Source organism: Hemitrygon akajei, chromosome 17 (assembly GCF_048418815.1).
Source record: "Hemitrygon akajei chromosome 17, sHemAka1.3, whole genome shotgun sequence".
NCBI classification, from domain to species: domain Eukaryota; kingdom Metazoa; phylum Chordata; class Chondrichthyes; order Myliobatiformes; family Dasyatidae; genus Hemitrygon; species Hemitrygon akajei.
Window position 1 is genome coordinate 45,735,988 of NC_133140.1, and position 18,776 is coordinate 45,754,763.

The 18,776-nt window shown below is 39.2% G+C and overlaps 1 protein-coding gene across 1 annotated transcript in view; it reads right to left on the reverse strand.

The window, feature by feature from the left end:
* The window catches only part of nkd1 (NKD inhibitor of WNT signaling pathway 1), a 99,582-nt gene that overhangs the window by 15,621 nt on the left and 65,185 nt on the right, over window positions 1-18,776 (reverse strand). Inside the window, exon 5 of the mRNA XM_073070036.1 lies at window positions 9,629-9,732. Within this exon, the coding sequence (XP_072926137.1) occupies window positions 9,629-9,732 (104 nt within the window). The remainder of the gene's footprint in view (window positions 1-9,628; window positions 9,733-18,776) is intronic.

The window sequence follows — 18,776 nt, forward strand, 5'->3', positions numbered from 1 at the left end:
GAACTATTTCAGATTAGACCAGACTCATCTCCCACTGCTAAACATAGGAGTTTATGACATGATAGAGTGACAACTATAAAAGAACTCTGTTCCCCATTATCTAGCTTTTTGAGAAATTTCCACAAATGATGTTAAGGGCTGATGGATCTATTTCAGAAATTATTTCTGCTGGTTAGAGAATGAATGATGTCTATCCTTACCAGACATCTCTCTATCACATACATCACTTTTCCCTGCAACATTCCTGAAATGTCATCACCTCTCACTTTATCTGAAAATTTTTGTTTGAATTCTTCCAATTCTGATCTCATTTTATCCCTGAAAAGGCTCTGAAGTGAAATATAAATGACATCTTGCTTTATAACAAAACTGATCTATCCCTGCACATCTTCCTCAAACTACCTGTGGTCATTGACAAAATTGACCACAGCACATTATGTCATTGCCTCTCCACGACTGTCAGGCTAGATTTGACAACTTGTCGCCTGTTCCATTCCGAGATTTCCAATTTAAAATGGAGAACCAGCTGCGATAGTTTCAATCTGCTTCTAAAATTATTACTTCTGACTTACTCCACAATCTATAATTGACCTTTCCTACTTCTCATCTTTCAGCTTTATCTTAAAGTGCAACATCTATTTCTGCACATATGCCAATGACACCTTTCCATAAACTCTCATGACTCTTTACCGTATCTGAAATTCCTGGTAGCTTACCTCACACTCAATATTGTTGGGACAGATATTTTCCCAACAAACAATCAGAATGTCCAAAGCTGTCATTTTAAGCTCCCATAGCAAAATTTATCCCATGGCCATCAACATCAACTTAATGCCTGATAACTACCTGAAACAGATCATTCATCGCTACAACCAACCTTTCCCTTTATGCTCTATATTCACACGGGGTAATCTAAAATAAATGTTTGGATTCACACCACTTCACTTACCCATTGCCTATACCTATTTACCTATAATTGCAATGTCCATTTTTAAAAAATATTCCACCATGGCATTACTCCCACCAAACCTGTACCATTTCCTCCAACCCTATTACATTCTAAGACTGGACCATTTTCAGATTCTAACCCTTGAATTTAATCTGTTCACCACACACAGTAAAACTTGCAACTGCTGAGATCTTGGCTCATGCAATTTCCTCTCCTGAACCTTTTGGCCACTTTCTTTCAGGATGACCTTAAAACGTTTGTTTATCTGCCCAGGAATGTGACTCAGGTAACTTTGTTTAATAATACTACTATGAAGCACTTAGTTCAAGGAGCTTAGTAATGGAAATCTACAGTTGAATGGTTTGGAGATTATCAGGGAAAGCGGGAACTGATGTTGAATCAATTATTCACTTTAATATGACTTTAATGGATTGATTAAGGGAAATGAGGCAAAGGCACATTCACATCACTGACAGCCATGAAGTCACTGAATACAGAATAGACCAGAGGTGGTGAGTGACCAAAGCCTATTCCAATGTGGATCTCAGCCTGCAACAGTCACGTTGCAACTCTACAAATCTCTGGTGAGACCGCACCTAAGAGTATTGTGTTCAATTCTGGTCACCTCATTATAGGAAGGATGTGGAAGCTATGGAGAGGGTGCAGAGGAGATTACCAGGATGTTGTCTGGTTTGGAGAACAAGTCATATGAAGCAAGGTTAGCAGAGCTGGGACTTTTCTCTTTGGAGTGTAGAAGAATGAGAGGGGACTTGATAGAGGTCTACAAGATTATGAGAGGCATAGATAGGATGGATAATCAGTACCTGTTTCCCAGGTCACCAATAGCAAACACCAGAGGGCATATGTACAAAATTAAGGGAGAGAAGTTTAGGGGAGACATCAGGGGTAAGTTTTTTCACACACAGGATTGTGAGTGCCTGGAATGACTTGCTAGGGATGGTGGTGGAGGCTAAAACATTAGGGGTATTTAAGAGCCTCTTGGACAGGCACATGGATGAAAGAAAAATGGAGGGTTATGGGGTAGTGTGGGTTTAGTACTTTTTTTAGGATTATATGGGTCAGCACAACATGGAGGGCTGAAGGGCCTGTACTGTGCTGTAGTGTTCTATGGTCCAAACATTCCAAAGAACTGAGTTGGGAGGCAATGACCCCAGTTACTCCATTCTGTGGCCTCACAGATGATCATTCTCAGAAGCTCCACAATGAAATAGTGTTTGAAATGCCTCAGGTTTACCATCACTATCATCCAGTTCCTTTTGATTCTGTGCTTGTGTACACACACACACACACACACACACACACACACACACACACACACACACACACACACACACACACACACACACACACACACACACACACACACACACACACACACACACACACACACACACACACACACACACACACTCCAGTAGCTATGACTAAACAATGATAGTGGCTGATTTTTCTCCATCTAGCTACAAAGTCCCACCATCGTGCAGACTAAAAATTCTGCATGTGGCTTTCTTAGTCTATACATCAAAATTCCACATTGCTAGTTCAGGTACTCGCCTTTAGAAGAGCTTCTATTACAATTATGATATTGAGTGGCAATTGCTTTCAAATGAAATGTATATGTCTTTGCCTTTGTGGTCTACAAAGTATGTACTTCATCAGAAAGGCATGGAAAAACTGTTAAACAGATCTACTTCCAGAGAAGGTCCTTTATATGTCAGTCCACATTAGTTGAATTCAGATCCAACCTGAAGGTTAGGTCTACTATAACATAACAGCCTCTGAGGCCAGTAATGATCAGCATGGGCACTGTTTCGAATTCCTGAGTTTTAACAGGTCAAAGGTTTAATAGCAGCTGAGACTCGAGTTCTGGCCAGTGCTAATGTCGGAGTGCCAAGATCAATATCCTACAGCAGGAATATTGCCAATCCTCAATGCCAGCCAGCTGGAAATAGACCTGTGAAAATGTATCGTCCAAGAGTTCTTTTCCCACTGAAGATCTAATCCAGTAGTCTCCAAAAGGTTATTTAGAGACTTATCCAAATAGGATCAGCTTTTCCCTGCAAGTACTGAACTTCTAATTGGTTATTTAAGAACAGTTCTATTAAAAGGAAAAAAATTAGCTTTATTTGTCACATGAACATCAAACAGAGTGAAATGCATCATTTCATTTGGGGACTTCACCCAGATTTGTTTGAAGAAATCCCTGCCCAATTATCATCAGCATATAACCTGGAGCATCAGAGGCCCCAACACACTAGACCAGTGTTATACTAAGATAAAGAATGCCTACTGTTCCATGCCCAGGCCACAGTTCAGGAAATCCGACCACTTGACTGTCCTTCTCCTACCTGCATACAGGTAGAGGCTAAAAAGCAAAGCTCCAGAGATTAGAACAACAAAGAGGTGACTGCGGGAGGAGTGGCTACGGGATTGCTTCAAATCGGTGGACTGGGCCAGGTTCACGAACTCATCTATGGATTTGAATGAATACACACCATGGTTGTCATGACCTTCATAAAGACAGTTGTAGATGAATGTATCCCCAGAAAATCATTCAGAATCTTCCCCAACCAGAAGCCATGGATTACCATAAGATCTGCACTCTGCTGAGGGCCAGACTGGAGACATTCAAGTCTGATGACCAGGAAAGTTACAAGAGATCCAGGTATGGCCTCTGGAAAGCCATCTCATGGGTGAAGTGACAATTCTGGTCTAAACTTGAACCAACAAAGGATGTTCTACAGTTGTGGCAAGGTTTGAATACTATCACCTCTTATAAAGTTCAATCAAGGCAACAACAGGGCTTTGCTTCCAGATGAGTTCAATGGCTTATATTAGTGGTCACCAACCCGTCGATCGCGGTTGACTGGTCAATCTTTGAGACTTTCCCAGTAGATGCCCAAAAAAAAAAGAAACTTAAATACACAAATACTGTTGAGAGATTGTTTCCGGGTTGCGATGTTTTAGTTCCGTTCTTTCTGCCCAGAGCGCATGCGTGTAGCTCCCCCCCGCCACGCCCTACAGTGTACTTCAGTGGTCCCCAACCACCAGGCTGCGAGGAAACGATATGAGTCAACTGCACCTCTCCTCTTTCCCTGTCACGTCCACTGTAGAACTTGAATACACGCGATGTCATCAGTTGCCTAAATGCAGTGATACCCTTGCACGGGGGATCACTGGTTGGCCTCGGGTAACCGGCCGCCCCGTGCGGCCGGCGAGAAGTGCCGTTGCTACTGGCCTGGAGCGCGGACAGATGTGCGCCACCTCTAAACCTGTTTAGCACACCGAATGTTCATGGGAAACCCGGTGCTAAAATATTCGCAGACAACCTAATTCGGGTTTAGGGTTCCGTAAGTATCAGAGCAGCTAACTCACTGCGATCGACTGAAAGTCATCCCTCAAGACAAACTTCTGTCGGCCGATAGATCCTACGGGGGGGGGGGGGGGGGGGGGATGTGCTCCCTGTCGCACTCCTCACTCGGTCAGTCGGTCACTCTCTCTGGACCGCGACCGCCACGGCCCCAGTACAGGAACTGCCACACCTGGCCAAGGCGGCGGGTGGGCGGAAGGCTGTCTAATGAGGCAATGAAGCACCTGAAACTGCTTCGGTACCTTGAGTCCAAGCACCCTGCACTTAAAGACAAACCCACTGAGCTTTTTCAGCGGAAAAAACGTGAGCAAGCAGGACAGAAGCTAAGTGCTGAGAGCCACAAAAACTAAATTGCGGAATAGACTGGACATAAGGAACCTGCTTTGAGTATCGCTGTATTTCGGTCATGTTTACCACCACCCCCCCCACCCCACCGTCAGCCGGTCCGCAAGAATATTGTCAATATTAAACCAGTCCGCGGTACAAATAAGGGTGGTGACCCCTGGTGTTCATGCATTATTTCTACTTCCGGGTTGTGGGGTTTTACTTCCGGTCCTTTCTGCCCCAGCGCGCATGTGTGTAACTAATCGATTTGTGGTTGATCTTGCCTTTCACTAAGGCCGAGGTAGGGGATCTTGGGCTTAAAAAGGTTGGTGACCACTAGCTTATATGCTCATTATGATCATTAAAACACAGAGCAACTTTTACAAACTCCCCACATCCCCGATGATCCTGCGATTTCAGCCTGAGGCTGACACACAAACAGTCTTCAGGAGAGTAAATCTACAAAAAGTATCCTGTCCAGACAGGGTATCCAGCCAAGTACTAACGACCTGTATTGATCAACTGGCTGGAGTGTTCACCAAGATCTTTAACCTCTCAGTTTAGTGGTCTGAGGTAGCCACCTGCTTCAGGCAGGCTTCACTCAAACCATTGCCCAAGAAGGACATGGTAACCTGCCTCAATCACTGTTGTCCAGATGCACTTACATCCACAGTGAAGACGTGTTTTGAGAGGGTGATGATAAAACACATCAACTCCTGCCTGAGAAGCAACATGGATCCACTCCAATTTGCCTATTACTGCAGCAGGTCCACAGCAGATGCCATTTCACTGGTGCCTCACTCAACCCTGGAACACCTGGGCAGCAAAAATGCTTACATCAGAATGTTCTTCATTGACTGCAACTCAGCATACAATACGATCAATCCCTCAAAACTAATCATAAGCTTCAAGATCTTGGCTGCAACACCTCCTTGTGCAATTGGATCCTTGATTTCCTCACTTGCAGAACCCAGGAAACAACATCTCTTCCACAATCTCCATCAGCACAGGTGCACCACAAGGCTGGGTGCTTAGCCCCCTGCTCTACTCACTTTACACTTATGACGGTGTGGCTAAGCACAGCTCCAATATCGTATTCATGTTTGCTGACAACACCACTGTCACAGGCCGAAACTAAGGTAGTGACCAATCAGCATATAGGAGGGAGATGGAAAATCTGGCTAAGAGGTGCCACAACAACAACTTCTTACTCAGTGTCAGCAAGACATCAGCTGATTATTGATTTTAGGAGGAGCAAACCACAGTCCATGAGCCAGTCTTCATTGGAGGATCAGAGGAGGAGAGGGTCTGCAACTTTGAATTCCTTGGTGTTACCGTTTTGCAGGACCTGTCCTGCGCCCAGCACGTAAGTGCAAGTACAAAGCACAACAGCGTCTCTACTTCCTTAGGAGTTTGCAAAGATTTGGCGTGACATCAAAAATTGACGAACTTCTCTAGATGTGTGGTGGAGGGTATGTTGACTGGATGCATCACAGCCTGGTATGGAAACTTGAACAGAAATTCCTGTAAAAGGTAACGATTTGGCCCAGTCCATCACGGGCAAAGCCCTCCCCACCATTGAGCACATTTACACAGAGCATTATTGCAGGAAAGCAGCATCCATCATCGTGGAGCCCCACCACCCAGCTCACGCTTTTTTCTCACTGCTGCCATCAAGAAAAAGGTACCGGAGCCTCAGGACTCACACCACCAGGTGCAGGAACAATTATTACCCCTCAACCAACAGGCTCTTTAATCAAAGAGGATAACTTCACTCAGCCTCACTTGCCCCGTCACTGAAATGTCGTATAACCTATGGACTCACTTTCAAGAACTCTTCATCTCATGTTCTCAATATTTATTGCTTAATTTATTATTGTCATTTCTTTTTGTATTTACACATCTTTTGCATACACTCTCTGAATGCCCAAGTTGGTGCAGTCTTTCATTGATTCTATATGGCTAATTCTTATGGATTACTGAGTATGCCCACAAGAAAATGAATCTCTGGGTTGTATATGGTGAAATATTTGTACTTCTATAATAAATTCTCTTTGAACTTTGAATCAAGTCAATCAGCAAGGATGAGCCTGGGCAAGGGTGACCATACTTCCAGCGCTAACATAATGACTGCAAATCAATAACCCTAACCTGTACATCTTTAGAATGTGTGAGGACCATGGCACCCAGAGAAAACCCATGCAGTCATGGGAGAACGTAGATACCCCTTACAGATAGCAGGGGGAATCAAAACCTGATCTTAAGACTGGTGTGTAAAGTGTTGTGCTCACGTCCACACCACATGCTACAATAAACACTAAAGCATATTTTATGATTATATATCAATAACTAGCAGGGTATTTTAGATTGATCATACACAATAATAATGCCATGTAACTACCACTGTTGACACTTCTCCATTTTTCTCTATGATTTACACTAAGGTGTATCATCTAAAGAGGAAAATACAGTGTATTTGGCAAGCAGGTGTGCTGACGAACAAGGATATTACTCATGCATGTAAGACTCCAGTCATCACTTAATACGCACCATCATGATATGATTCTTACTCACGCAATGCTTTAACGGCTTCTTGAGTATTGCAACTTAGTTTATGGTGCGACTCTGATGGTAATTCTCAGTTTTATTTACGGTTAGCAGGAGTTGGCCATGTCCAAAATTTTGGCTGTGTTCTCAAGAGATGGTAAATGTATGCATACTAATACCCAAGCAAGATACAGTAGTGGTGAAAATTGTTAATTCAGAAGCCTTCAGTCCAAACATTAGTGAAAAGTTTGAAAGCGAGTTCACCAAATCACACCTCCCATAGCCTGTAACTAGGCTACTTGTTTGATGAATATCCTTAAAATATATCTATTAATTTTGTAAATTGCTGATGCTTGACATAGTCAAGAAAAAATGTGAGCCAAAGACATAAATAACAGATTCACTATATTTTCCTATTATTGTAAGCTTCCTTATAATGTAACTTCTGAAAGATAATCTAATTTTTCCTTTCCCTCTCCAGTTTCCTTTTCCAGTGTTTCATTTTGTGATAGAAGTCTACTCCTATTGTCTATGAGGTGTATAGAAAATGTTTCAAAATAAAATCAGTAAGAGTAAAATTTCATGTCACTTGGAGTAGAGATGAATGAACGGAAGGAATCCACCCTTAATATGGCCAGGTTTGCCTAGGAGTCACAAGGGATCTTTTGGGAAATATTAGTAAGTTCACATGCCTTTATGTCTTTCAGTCAGAAAATTCAGAGGATTCTCAGATTTCCTTTGGAATTCTAGCTCTTCTAACTTTAATTCATCGATCATTCAGCTGACTAAGGCCCAAGCTCTGCACTCCAATATATAAATCTGTCTGCGATTTCCACCAAAGGAAGCACAGCGCAAAGTGAAGAAACGGCACCTCATCCTCCGACTGGACACTTTACAGTCTTCTGGACCTAGCAATGAGTTCAACAATCTGAAATAATCAGCATTTTCATTTCAAATTTCCAGTGTCTATGCTCTATTTCTCAGGGGGCTTCTGTCCTGCTTCTCCTATTTACATTTGTTCTGCTTTTCCCAATTACTCTTACAACAAATTGACCTTTTGTCCGCTTAAATAAAAGCAGAAGATGCTACAAATATCTGGGCAGGCAACATCTGTGGAAGGAAGTGTAATGTTAATTTTACAGGTTGAGAATATTTTATTTGTCTTGATAAAAGAACATCAACTTGAAATGTTAAACATGTTTCTCTCTCGACCAATGCTGACTGCCCTACTGAATATTTGCAGCTTGTGACAATTTCTCCTCTCAGGCTTCCAACTGGGAACAGGTATTAATTTTAACCGTTGTTTCAATGACAAACTCTGCCATCTTCATCATGGATGATCCCAGGGAATGTCTAGTCCGGTGGTATTTATATCCTCGTTGTCTGTTCCTTCTGATTGATTAGTCCACAACCAATCAAGTTTCTGCTTTCCCACCTTCGTTACAATTGAATTCCATTTCTTATTTATAGAAACTATTGTCTTTGTTAAAATTCTTTTCTTTTAGTTTTATTTCAATGGCTTCCTTTGCCATGTGGTCCCAAAAGCCATTGGCATGACTCAGTAGTTTTGTGCCATCAAAGTCAGTCCTATGGCCACTGCAAGAATTTTAACAAAATCAAAAAGTCACGCTCTAAGTAAAGAACTGGAATCTCTCTGGGGTATATAAAGGACCCAATGATACCACTCCAAGGAAGAAGCAAAGGCAGGTGGTGTGGGATAGAGGAAGATGTGTAGTATTTTCCCCAACATATTATCTCACCATCTTGAATTGTATTTCATCATAAATCTGTTTGTAGAAACAACATTATAGAAATTGATGCCTCTATTTCTTATGCTACACAAGAGCATTGACTATAAAGGGATTTGTGATATTCTGAAAAGGATATGGAATGAGTCACATTAATACAGGTCTTCCATGTATTCTTTTAAATTATTCAGAATTACTTTGAATAAAGAATAGTATCTTTGTTCTTTAAGATTCTGCCTTGACAGAATTAAAGGGGACTCATTTTACATCTCAAGTGATAGTATGGAAGAGACATTATTGTTACAGCTGTCTAACACTCCCTGGATTTATTTATATTGAAGTTTCAAATTATTGGGCAAAATCTAAATTAGCCATAGCACATCAACTGTCCTGATGCAATATTTTGTTGTCATAGTTCAATATGTAACTGAAGTTAGAATATGTATCTTTAGCATTTAGAATTTATCTTAAAAATGAAGCAGTTAACAAATTTGCTTTTTCCCTTTCCAGATTATAAATTGGATAATGTGTGAGTGAATACAGTTATAAAATATTCATAATGATAAAATGTCTTCAATTACTCACATTTCCCTCCAGTTTCCAGCACAGTAAAACCACCAAGATCTTTGACTCATACATGTTACAGATTGTTAAGCAGACATAACTCACTTCAAATTTCAATTGTTTCTTCATGCCAGTCTGTCCAGCCCCCTTTTCCATCTTCTTCTCATTTGCACTGACGAAGCCATCCGTAGTCTCCGGAGGCAGGGCAACTTCAAACGACAAAATCAAAGATTGCATTAGTAGTCAGGTTCATTCCAAGAGATCATTTCAATAGATACATTCAACAGCGGTAATGTACATTTATGCATTTTACATAAACCTGATAAAAATATAAATACTAATTAGAAATGCTAATATCCAAAATATAAAACTACTACAAAACATTGCAAAATATGCTAAGAATCAAATGTCAAGAGTTTATCATAGAAAACACAAAAGAAATAAATGTCCCACTTGTGTCTCACAATGCAACAAATATATCACCCTAACCAATACTCCAATTCCTCACATATTTTTTGGGTCTTTCATTAAAAGTACCCTTTCATCATCTGCACAATGCAGACAGTATAAAGAATATTGCAACAACTTTCCGAAGTTCCATAATTACTTCAATTAGATTTAGATCAAGTGTCGAGTCCTGAGTTCAGCACTCCAAATGATTTGACAGTATACATAGAAACACAAAATCACTTCAAGAAAACAATGGCTTCACCAAGACTAACAAACCTTCCAGATGATTTTTCTAAACTTTGTTCTGCAGAATCTTACAAGACCTTACCACAGCAATATAATTCCTGTTGTTCTAAAAGATTAGATTTTCTCAACTTAAATCATTTGCAATATTTTGCATTTAAAAATAAATATACATTTATTTTTCCCATTATTTATTAATTCATTACATTTCAGCATGTTGCTTAAAAATGCAGCTGGCTCAAATATTCAAGTGTATTCTATAGTATTGTTAACTATACAGCCCTGAACATCATTGACAGAATCTAGAAGGCAGCCCCTGGATACCCGTAAATTTCAATGGTACTGTTGTGACAATGTTTACCAAGTCCTGAAACGAGTCTCCTAAACAGTAGATTTTATATTTCATCTGTGATCTAAAGTTAAGAAATTAAAGCTTAAAGGTCTCTAATTCTCCAGCAAAGAGATCTAGATACTTACTGTTCATCAATAATTCACTCCTGAACCCACAAGTGACTGCTTTACTTCTTAAATGTAGTTAATCAACCCCTTCAAACTGTAACTCTCTAATTTCCTTATAGAAAAAAATTTGGGCATTATATTTTCTTATAAGTCACAAGATTGATCAATGGATTTATTATTGCAGTCTGGGGGACCATTAGGATTAACAACAGCACTAAAGGGGAAGTCCAAGTGGCACTAACGCATCAAGTAAGCAACTTTAATGTCATTTAAACAATTCTGTAAACAATCTTAAAAGTTGTCAACAAATACAAGTTGGCCAACTGTAAACTGATTCGTTTTTCCACACCATTCTCACACTGCTAAGACAGCACTCATTCCAGGATACAATTTGACATATACCAAAATCTTCCATTACCTCACCCAAAGGGCAAGACCTCACATGCTATTGGATAGTACAGCAGAAACCCTGGCTGACTTCTGTCTTCCCTAGTCCAAGGACATGGATTAGGGAGATTTGTATATAAATAGATCCACATTCTTGCTCATATAATAGCACACGAAGAGCCAAATAGCTTTGTCCAAATCCTTTTATTGAATTTTAGATACCTGTATTCTCTTGAAGAATGTAGTCTTGCCATCATAATTATTTATATTAAAATATTTAAACAATCCAGTTTAGTACTCTTCTTGTTTACTTGATAACATAAGCACTATTTTGCTTTATCTGTCGGAATTACAACAAAAATGATTAGGAGGGGTTACTGAGCATCCAACTTCAGCTGAGCCCCATCTATTTCCCCAACCAATATTCATCACTAAAGCAAGTTTCAATAGTCTTTCTCAGGGAAAGAGAATTGAAAACTAGAGAGGATAAAGTGGGAGGGAAAAGATTTTAAAAGTGACCTGAGAAGCAACTTCCTCACACAGAGGGTGGTCAGTAGATACAATAATATAATTTAAACTTTGACAGGCACATGAGAATGTTTGAAGGGATAAGGCCTAAATAGGATTGATCTAGATGGGGAAATTGGCCAGCATGGACAATTTGAGCCAAATGCTCTGTTTCTGTGCTGTAGTATTCTATCACACTGTGGCACTAGTGATGAATTACATTCAAAAGTGAGCTCTTCACAGGTTATCAAGATCTTTGACAATCACCATTAAGCCCAGAAGTTCCCACTTCACATCATCTGCTCCAGTTTGATCAGGGTGAGGCAGTGCAAAGGAGTCAGTTCTATTACGCATTTATCTTGACTTGCCCAAGCAGCTGCATGTAGTGAGGTAGTATGGAAGTTAACATCCTACACATGGTAATTGTGTGTGTGAGTCACACAGTTAATCACTTGGTGATTAATCTCCCCTACAACAATACATTGCTCAGGAAAACAAATGAAACTGCAGTTGTTGGAATTCATTTAAGAATCTCAGGGTGGTATGCGGTGACATATATGCCATCAGCATCATTATATGCTGTGTTATACGATATAGATGATTATGGTCTCATGATTATGGTCTTCTACAGAAGTGCTTTGCCATTGCCTCTTTAAGATAGATAGATAGATAGATAGATAGATAGATAGATAGATAGATAGATACTTTATTCATCCCCATGGGGAAATTCAACTTTTTTTTCCAATGTCCCATACACTTGTTGTAGCAAAACTAATTACATACAATACTTAACTCAGTAAAAAATATGATATGCATCTAAATCACTATCTCAAAAAGCATTAATAATAGCTTTTAAAAAGTTCTTAAGTCCTGGCGGTAGAATTGTAAAGCCTAATGGCATTGGGGAGTATTGACCTCTTCATCCTGTCTGAGGAGCATTGCATCGATAGTAACCTGTCGCTGAAACTGCTTCTCTGTCTCTGGATGGTGCTATGTAGAGGATGTTCAGAGTTATCCATAATTGACCGTAGCCTACTCAGCGCCCTTCGCTCAGCTACCGATGTTAAACTCTCCAGTACTTTGCCCACGACAGAGCCCGCCTTCCTTACCAGCTTATTAAGACGTGAGGCGTCCCTCTTCTTAATGCTTCTTCCCCAACACGCCACCACAAAGAAGAGGGCGCTCTCCACAACTGACCTATAGAACATCTTCAGCATCTCACTACAGACGCCAATTGAATGACGCCAACCTTCTTAGGAAGTACAGTCGACTCTGTGCCTTCCTGCACAAGGCATCTGTGTTGGGTCTTTACAAGACCCAGCTTATACAACCATCCACCATCTGCTCCCATGGCTTCAAGTGACCCTGAGTGTGGAATTCTGGAATTCTGGAATCTGTAGTTTCTTATGTCTCCAATGAATCTGATCTCTCATTGTCTCCTTTATCATGCATATGATCCTTTCTCATCCAGTTTCTTTAAAATGCATCCCAAAGAGTCAGTATTCTTGTTCCTTGTCGCTCGATCAATCATAGCAAAACTCCATACAGTACTTACTTTTGTTGTGCCATGCCAAAGTCCCATTCTTTTGGTAAGCGATGCCTAGGAGCTCTCTAATGCTCTTCACTAATCTTCAGTGATGTCGGTAACATTTAAAGTGAACAGCACACTCCATTATTTTCTGTGAATGGACAGGACTTCCTATTCATCAAGCACACCTTGAGCTTTTCTGCTCCCACAGAAATTTGCAGAGAAAATTCAAATTGTTAGCAAGGCCACGGGAACTCTAGCAATTAGACATAATATAGTGGAACTTGCAGTGTGCTCGACCCAAAAACCTGTTATGCACAGAATCAGATGTTGAGATGACAGAAAGCACACATTAGTCAGAATATTCATATTTCCCCTAACAGTCCAAGTTAATCTGAGGTGAGGAACTGAGCACCAGAGACACCTGTCTGAAGTCTTCAACTGATTCAGCCCAACATCTGTTGGGATTAGCACTACAGCTCTATCACCAAGAACATTTTTCACTGAAATTGCTGCTAGAACTGCACTATTGATATAACATTTAGCAGGTTGCTAGACAAGTTTAAAGGTTTCGGTGATGGCTTGCTGATTATATACTGAGTACAATACAATTTGAAGGTAAACCAGTCAGTTGCTTTATTGTTTCAGCATGAGAGAGAGAAACGTTGTGGGATCAGGACTGCCAAATGGCCATTTCACAAAACTGTCCTGATCACAGCAGGCAGTATAATGAGGAGATTGAGAATGTTGATGAGTTACAGCTTGTAATGTAACAAATATACAGGACCGTTCCATCTTGAAATCCCCAGATATGTTAGGGAGCTCTTTTTTCCCTCTAATATTTTGCAATGAGGTATCCCAGGATTAGCATGTTGCTTCCAAACTGTAGGGTCTTCCCGAAGAAGTAAAAAGTTAAATCCGTGATGAGCTGCAGAGAATCGAGCGAACCTTGCCGACTGGAATGAATCCAGGTTAACGTAAGCACAGCTTAGCTTTTATCATCTCGATCTGGTTCTGATTTGCTACAGGCTCAATTATGCAGGGTGGTCTAGAAAGGCAATATCTGGCTTTAGCAATAGCGAACAATTGTGCTCTAATGAACAGTCTTTAATAATTTAATTATTATACAGTAGAAATATTTGAATTTACATAATAGTCATTACTTACTTTCTATGAATAATTTATCAGAAATAATGCCTATTATGCAAAGCACAAGAAAAAGAGATTTAATTTTGGTAACCTGCCAACAGATTGAACAATTTTGTCAGTTGAAAGCTGAGGCAGATGAATTAGACACACCCTTAATTTAATAGATCTCCAACTGCAATCGTTGGCTAGTAAGACTGATAAGCTCTGTGGCAGCTTACTGGGGTGAGGTTTCAGTTCATTTCATTGTGTATGACCTTAAAGTAAAATCCTAATTATTGTGCCACAGTATTAATCATCCTTCTTATTCAACATGTGTATCTACAAACCCAAAACTTCAATATATTTCATTAAATTTATTCTGCATCCATTTCACGCATGAGATATGGAAACATAACCAATTATGAACGCAGTCCCCTGATTGGGTGGTATCTTGCTGCAACCGCATTACTAATCTTTGCAGCTCAAAACCTGGCTTTATTCATCACAAATTTACATTCTTCTGAAAACTTCTGTGTTGAACTTCTCAGTGTTTGTCCCCCACAAAATTTTCGGAGAAACTTTTTTAAAAAAAGAACTGCTATGTTCCAAGTCACTGACAAGATGCCCTACGGTTCCTACAGCGGCATTGTATGACAATGTACACTTGGTAAAAATGACAGATTTGTTTGGAAATGCTGTTAAATGAATGCCTAGTTTACGATTATTTGATGGATATTTTAGTAACTCATTGCTGATTAGTACATATACATTGGATCACATGATAAGCTAACAGAAAATTTCTAAATTTCGTAACAGACATCTGGTTTTTAAAACTTCTCTTTCTGGAATGATGCACTAAGCCTCTTCCTCAAGCTATATTTTTAAACTTGCTTTGTAATCCAGTTAGACACAAAAATATGAAAAATAAACCATATCCCCTTTTACAACAGTCTCCTTTAATCCTCACTGAATCATTATCAAAGGAAGACAGCTAGAAGAAAAAGAAACCCGCACAATAGGAGTTGAGAGGTACACAGGAAGCATACAAGTAATGAATTATATCGAAATCTGATGTTTAAAGTAATTTTAATGTTTTCAGTGGATTGCTCTTGCAAAATGTGAGTCAGGGTACAGTAACTCTGTCAAAGGTTCTTTGTATCAATGTGACGTGGAAAGGAGTTGGATGGGACCAAATCACGTTGTCCCAAAAGTCTATTGAATATTGAAAGGCCTAGATAGAATGGAGAGGATTTTGGTTAATTGGGACACATCAATTGTAGAAGACCAGAGGGCATTGCCTCAGAATACAAGGATACCCCTTTAGAGTAGAGATGAGGATGAATTTCTTTAGCCAGAAGGATGTGAACTGTGGAATTCATTGCCACCGGTGGCTGTGGAGGCAAAATCATTTGGCATATTTAAAGCGGAGGCTGACAGATTCTTAAGGGCTTCAGAGACTACCAGCAGAAAGCAGGAGAATAAGGCTGAGAGGGATAATAAATCAGTCATGATGTAATGGTGGAGCAGATTTAATAGGCTGAATGACTCCTCTCTGCTCCTGTATCTTAAGGATTTGGCACTCTATGGAACATGACTCCTGGGGTCCTTTTGAACATTTTATAAGCTTGCATTAGAGCCATTCCACTGGGTTGTAAAGGCACATTTTTCCCTTCACACTCTCTTTAAGGGACCACCAAAATCTGTGTACTCTAAATGGATTTAACTAAACCTGCACCCAGTTGTCTTGTCTCTGATAATCAGATGGGCACCAGCGGGAATAAACCAGGTATTGCTTGGCTGCAAGTAATTCTTTGATTGTAACACAAATGTGGAATAACTCTCAGTCCACAAAATAAAATCAAACTCTAATCCATATCATCACTATATACAATATTAATACTGGGCAAAGGAATTTAAGAAGGTTATTTGCACTGAGAATAGTGTTTTACTTCCCTTCGCGATCTCTGCCAGCTCAAACAAGACTTCATAACTAATTAGATATTCCCCTCCCTTGCCTTTTCAGCATTTAGAAACACATCGCACAGACAAAGAAAAGTAATATGTTTCTAACTGCCACATCATGTCACGCATTATTCGAGGTATTCCTCTTGTTCCACCCAAATCTCCCCCACCTTCTCAGTCACTGAAAACTAACTTGTTAACTCTCCTTCCCAATTCTAACACACAGTCTTGACCCAAAACATTAAACTGTTTCCTTTTCCACAGATACTGTTTGACCTGCTGAATACTTTCAATATTTTCCATTTTATTTCAGTTTTAATGGCCTTGATGATATATGTTTACTTCTTGACATAACTTCAATTTCATTATATCAGAACTGCACATCTTAGAATTTCATAAAAATGCCATTCCTTTAGATTTGTGAAAACTAGCTACAGCTCTAAATATCCAGTAAAATACATTATTACAAACATTTTTTCAGTTATAATGACAAAATTGTGTGAAAAAGATCACTTTTTAAGTTAGTTTAAAAGTCTAGTTATGTTACATGTATTGCAGATCATGGTCTGGATCACTAAGGTTGAACTGCCAATTATGTATTATCCTCTGTTTATCCTATTAGGAAGCAACTGTAAATGTAAATGCTTTATTTGACCGTATTCACTTGAAACTCTTTGATTCTCAATTCTCATGCTAAGAAAATGCATTTTGGCTGTAGATCAGACAGAATTAAATAGAATAACTAATTCATTAAGTTAAAATTTAAACACTGTTTCTATGCTAGCCAGAAGAGTGAACTTTTTTTTGAAGATCAAAGAAGATTTCCCCCCACCCATCTCCAAAGCTAAAATTAAATCACTCCCAACATGCTTCTTTGGGGTTACTTACAGCTATGTGAACCAACCATTATTAATTTGTATTTAAGGAGTAATGATACAAAAAACTGCCACCTTCAGGGCCTAAAACTTTTAAATACATTAAGAACTCACACACACACAGCCCAGAGTCTTTTATCTTTATAATTTAATCTGCAGTAATGATTTTTTCAAATCCATTTTTCCAGTTTTTGGATGAATATTTCAAACACAGTTCACATCAATAAATGTACCACCTAGACTTGAAAGTGATTGTTGTAAAACAAGATGGGTGGAATTAGGTATAGTGACATAGTTTCCATAGTCACATAAACTTTCAATCTAAATGTGTGATAGATGCTGCAAAATTTGATTAAAATACTTGGGAAAAGGTGAGTATTTTTCAATAAAAGTGGTTTACTGATGTAATTTTCCATTGTATTATCAAATGTGAAGACATGATAAAAATTTGAATTCTTAATATTGATCTAAACAAAAACAAATTAAACTACTATATTTCCCATTTATAGTACAACTACTATGAAAATTGAGAACTCATGCAAAATGCACTATAGAAAAACGGTATAATTACAGTAACCCAGCTGGAGAACACACCGTTGTCAAGGGAAACTACTTCAAATTTATTTTTTCAGAGAGGAGTTTAACAACCATTCATTACCACTAGTAATTTCCAACTTTATATCACGAAAATTACTGTATCAACTCTGCTGTTGTAATAAATGGGGAGTGATACCAGTTCACCTATAGCTTTAAAAAAAACCACTTCAATTCGAAGCAAAAACTGGAACGACTCCTCTCTGTTGAAGCAGTCCTACAGCTGGTTGATTATAACACACCACTGATCTCAGCCAGAGCAGATGTGATTGATATGGCCAGAAGTAAAAGCAGAGGAGCTACTCTTTTACTTTTTTTTAAAAAAGCTGCAGCACAATTTCTTGATTGTCTCTCTCCTCCATTCTAAAATCAAATCTGTGTTAGGTATAGCAGACGACCAGAGATGAACTGTTTCTTTACACTCTCTATATATATTAAATACAGCCACCAGGTACAAGGCATAGCATTAAAGCTGGAGTTTCACTGAGTCAACATCTGTTCTTACAGCTCAATATTTTGAAGTTTCTTTCGCTCATTCTACAGTTCAAAAGGGCCACTAATGCACCAGTCTCTCACCAAATAAACTCTCAATTCAAGAACTTGCAACCTTTCCTTCCTGGCAACAAAGACAGGGAGTATCGTATCACATATTTTCACAACTGATTAAAGTTACATTCCAAATCTGTCATGAGGTTCTGGTTAAATTGGAATTATTGAGGGTTACTAGGCAGCTCATCCTGAAGGGCTGGAAGGGGCTATTCTACTCTGTATCGCCAAAATAATAAATAAGTCTTTTGGTTTTTTGTATAATGCACTTCTATAGAAAGTAAATTTTTAAAAAAGTTGTATACAGCTTGCCAAAATCTCAGAAACTTCATATTGACCATTTCAAGATAAAATTGCAAATAGAGGAACTGGACCAAGCACTTCCATGCAGTGTTGACGTCCGTACATGGCCGCATTTTCAAAAAACACACATAATGGTATAACTATTCCTGTTGCCATCATTTTTCAAATTCAGATTTGTTTATCATGTACATCAAAACATATAGTATAATGCATCGTTTGCATTAACAACCAACATACCTAAGGATATGTTTTTTGGTTCGTACTGGCACAT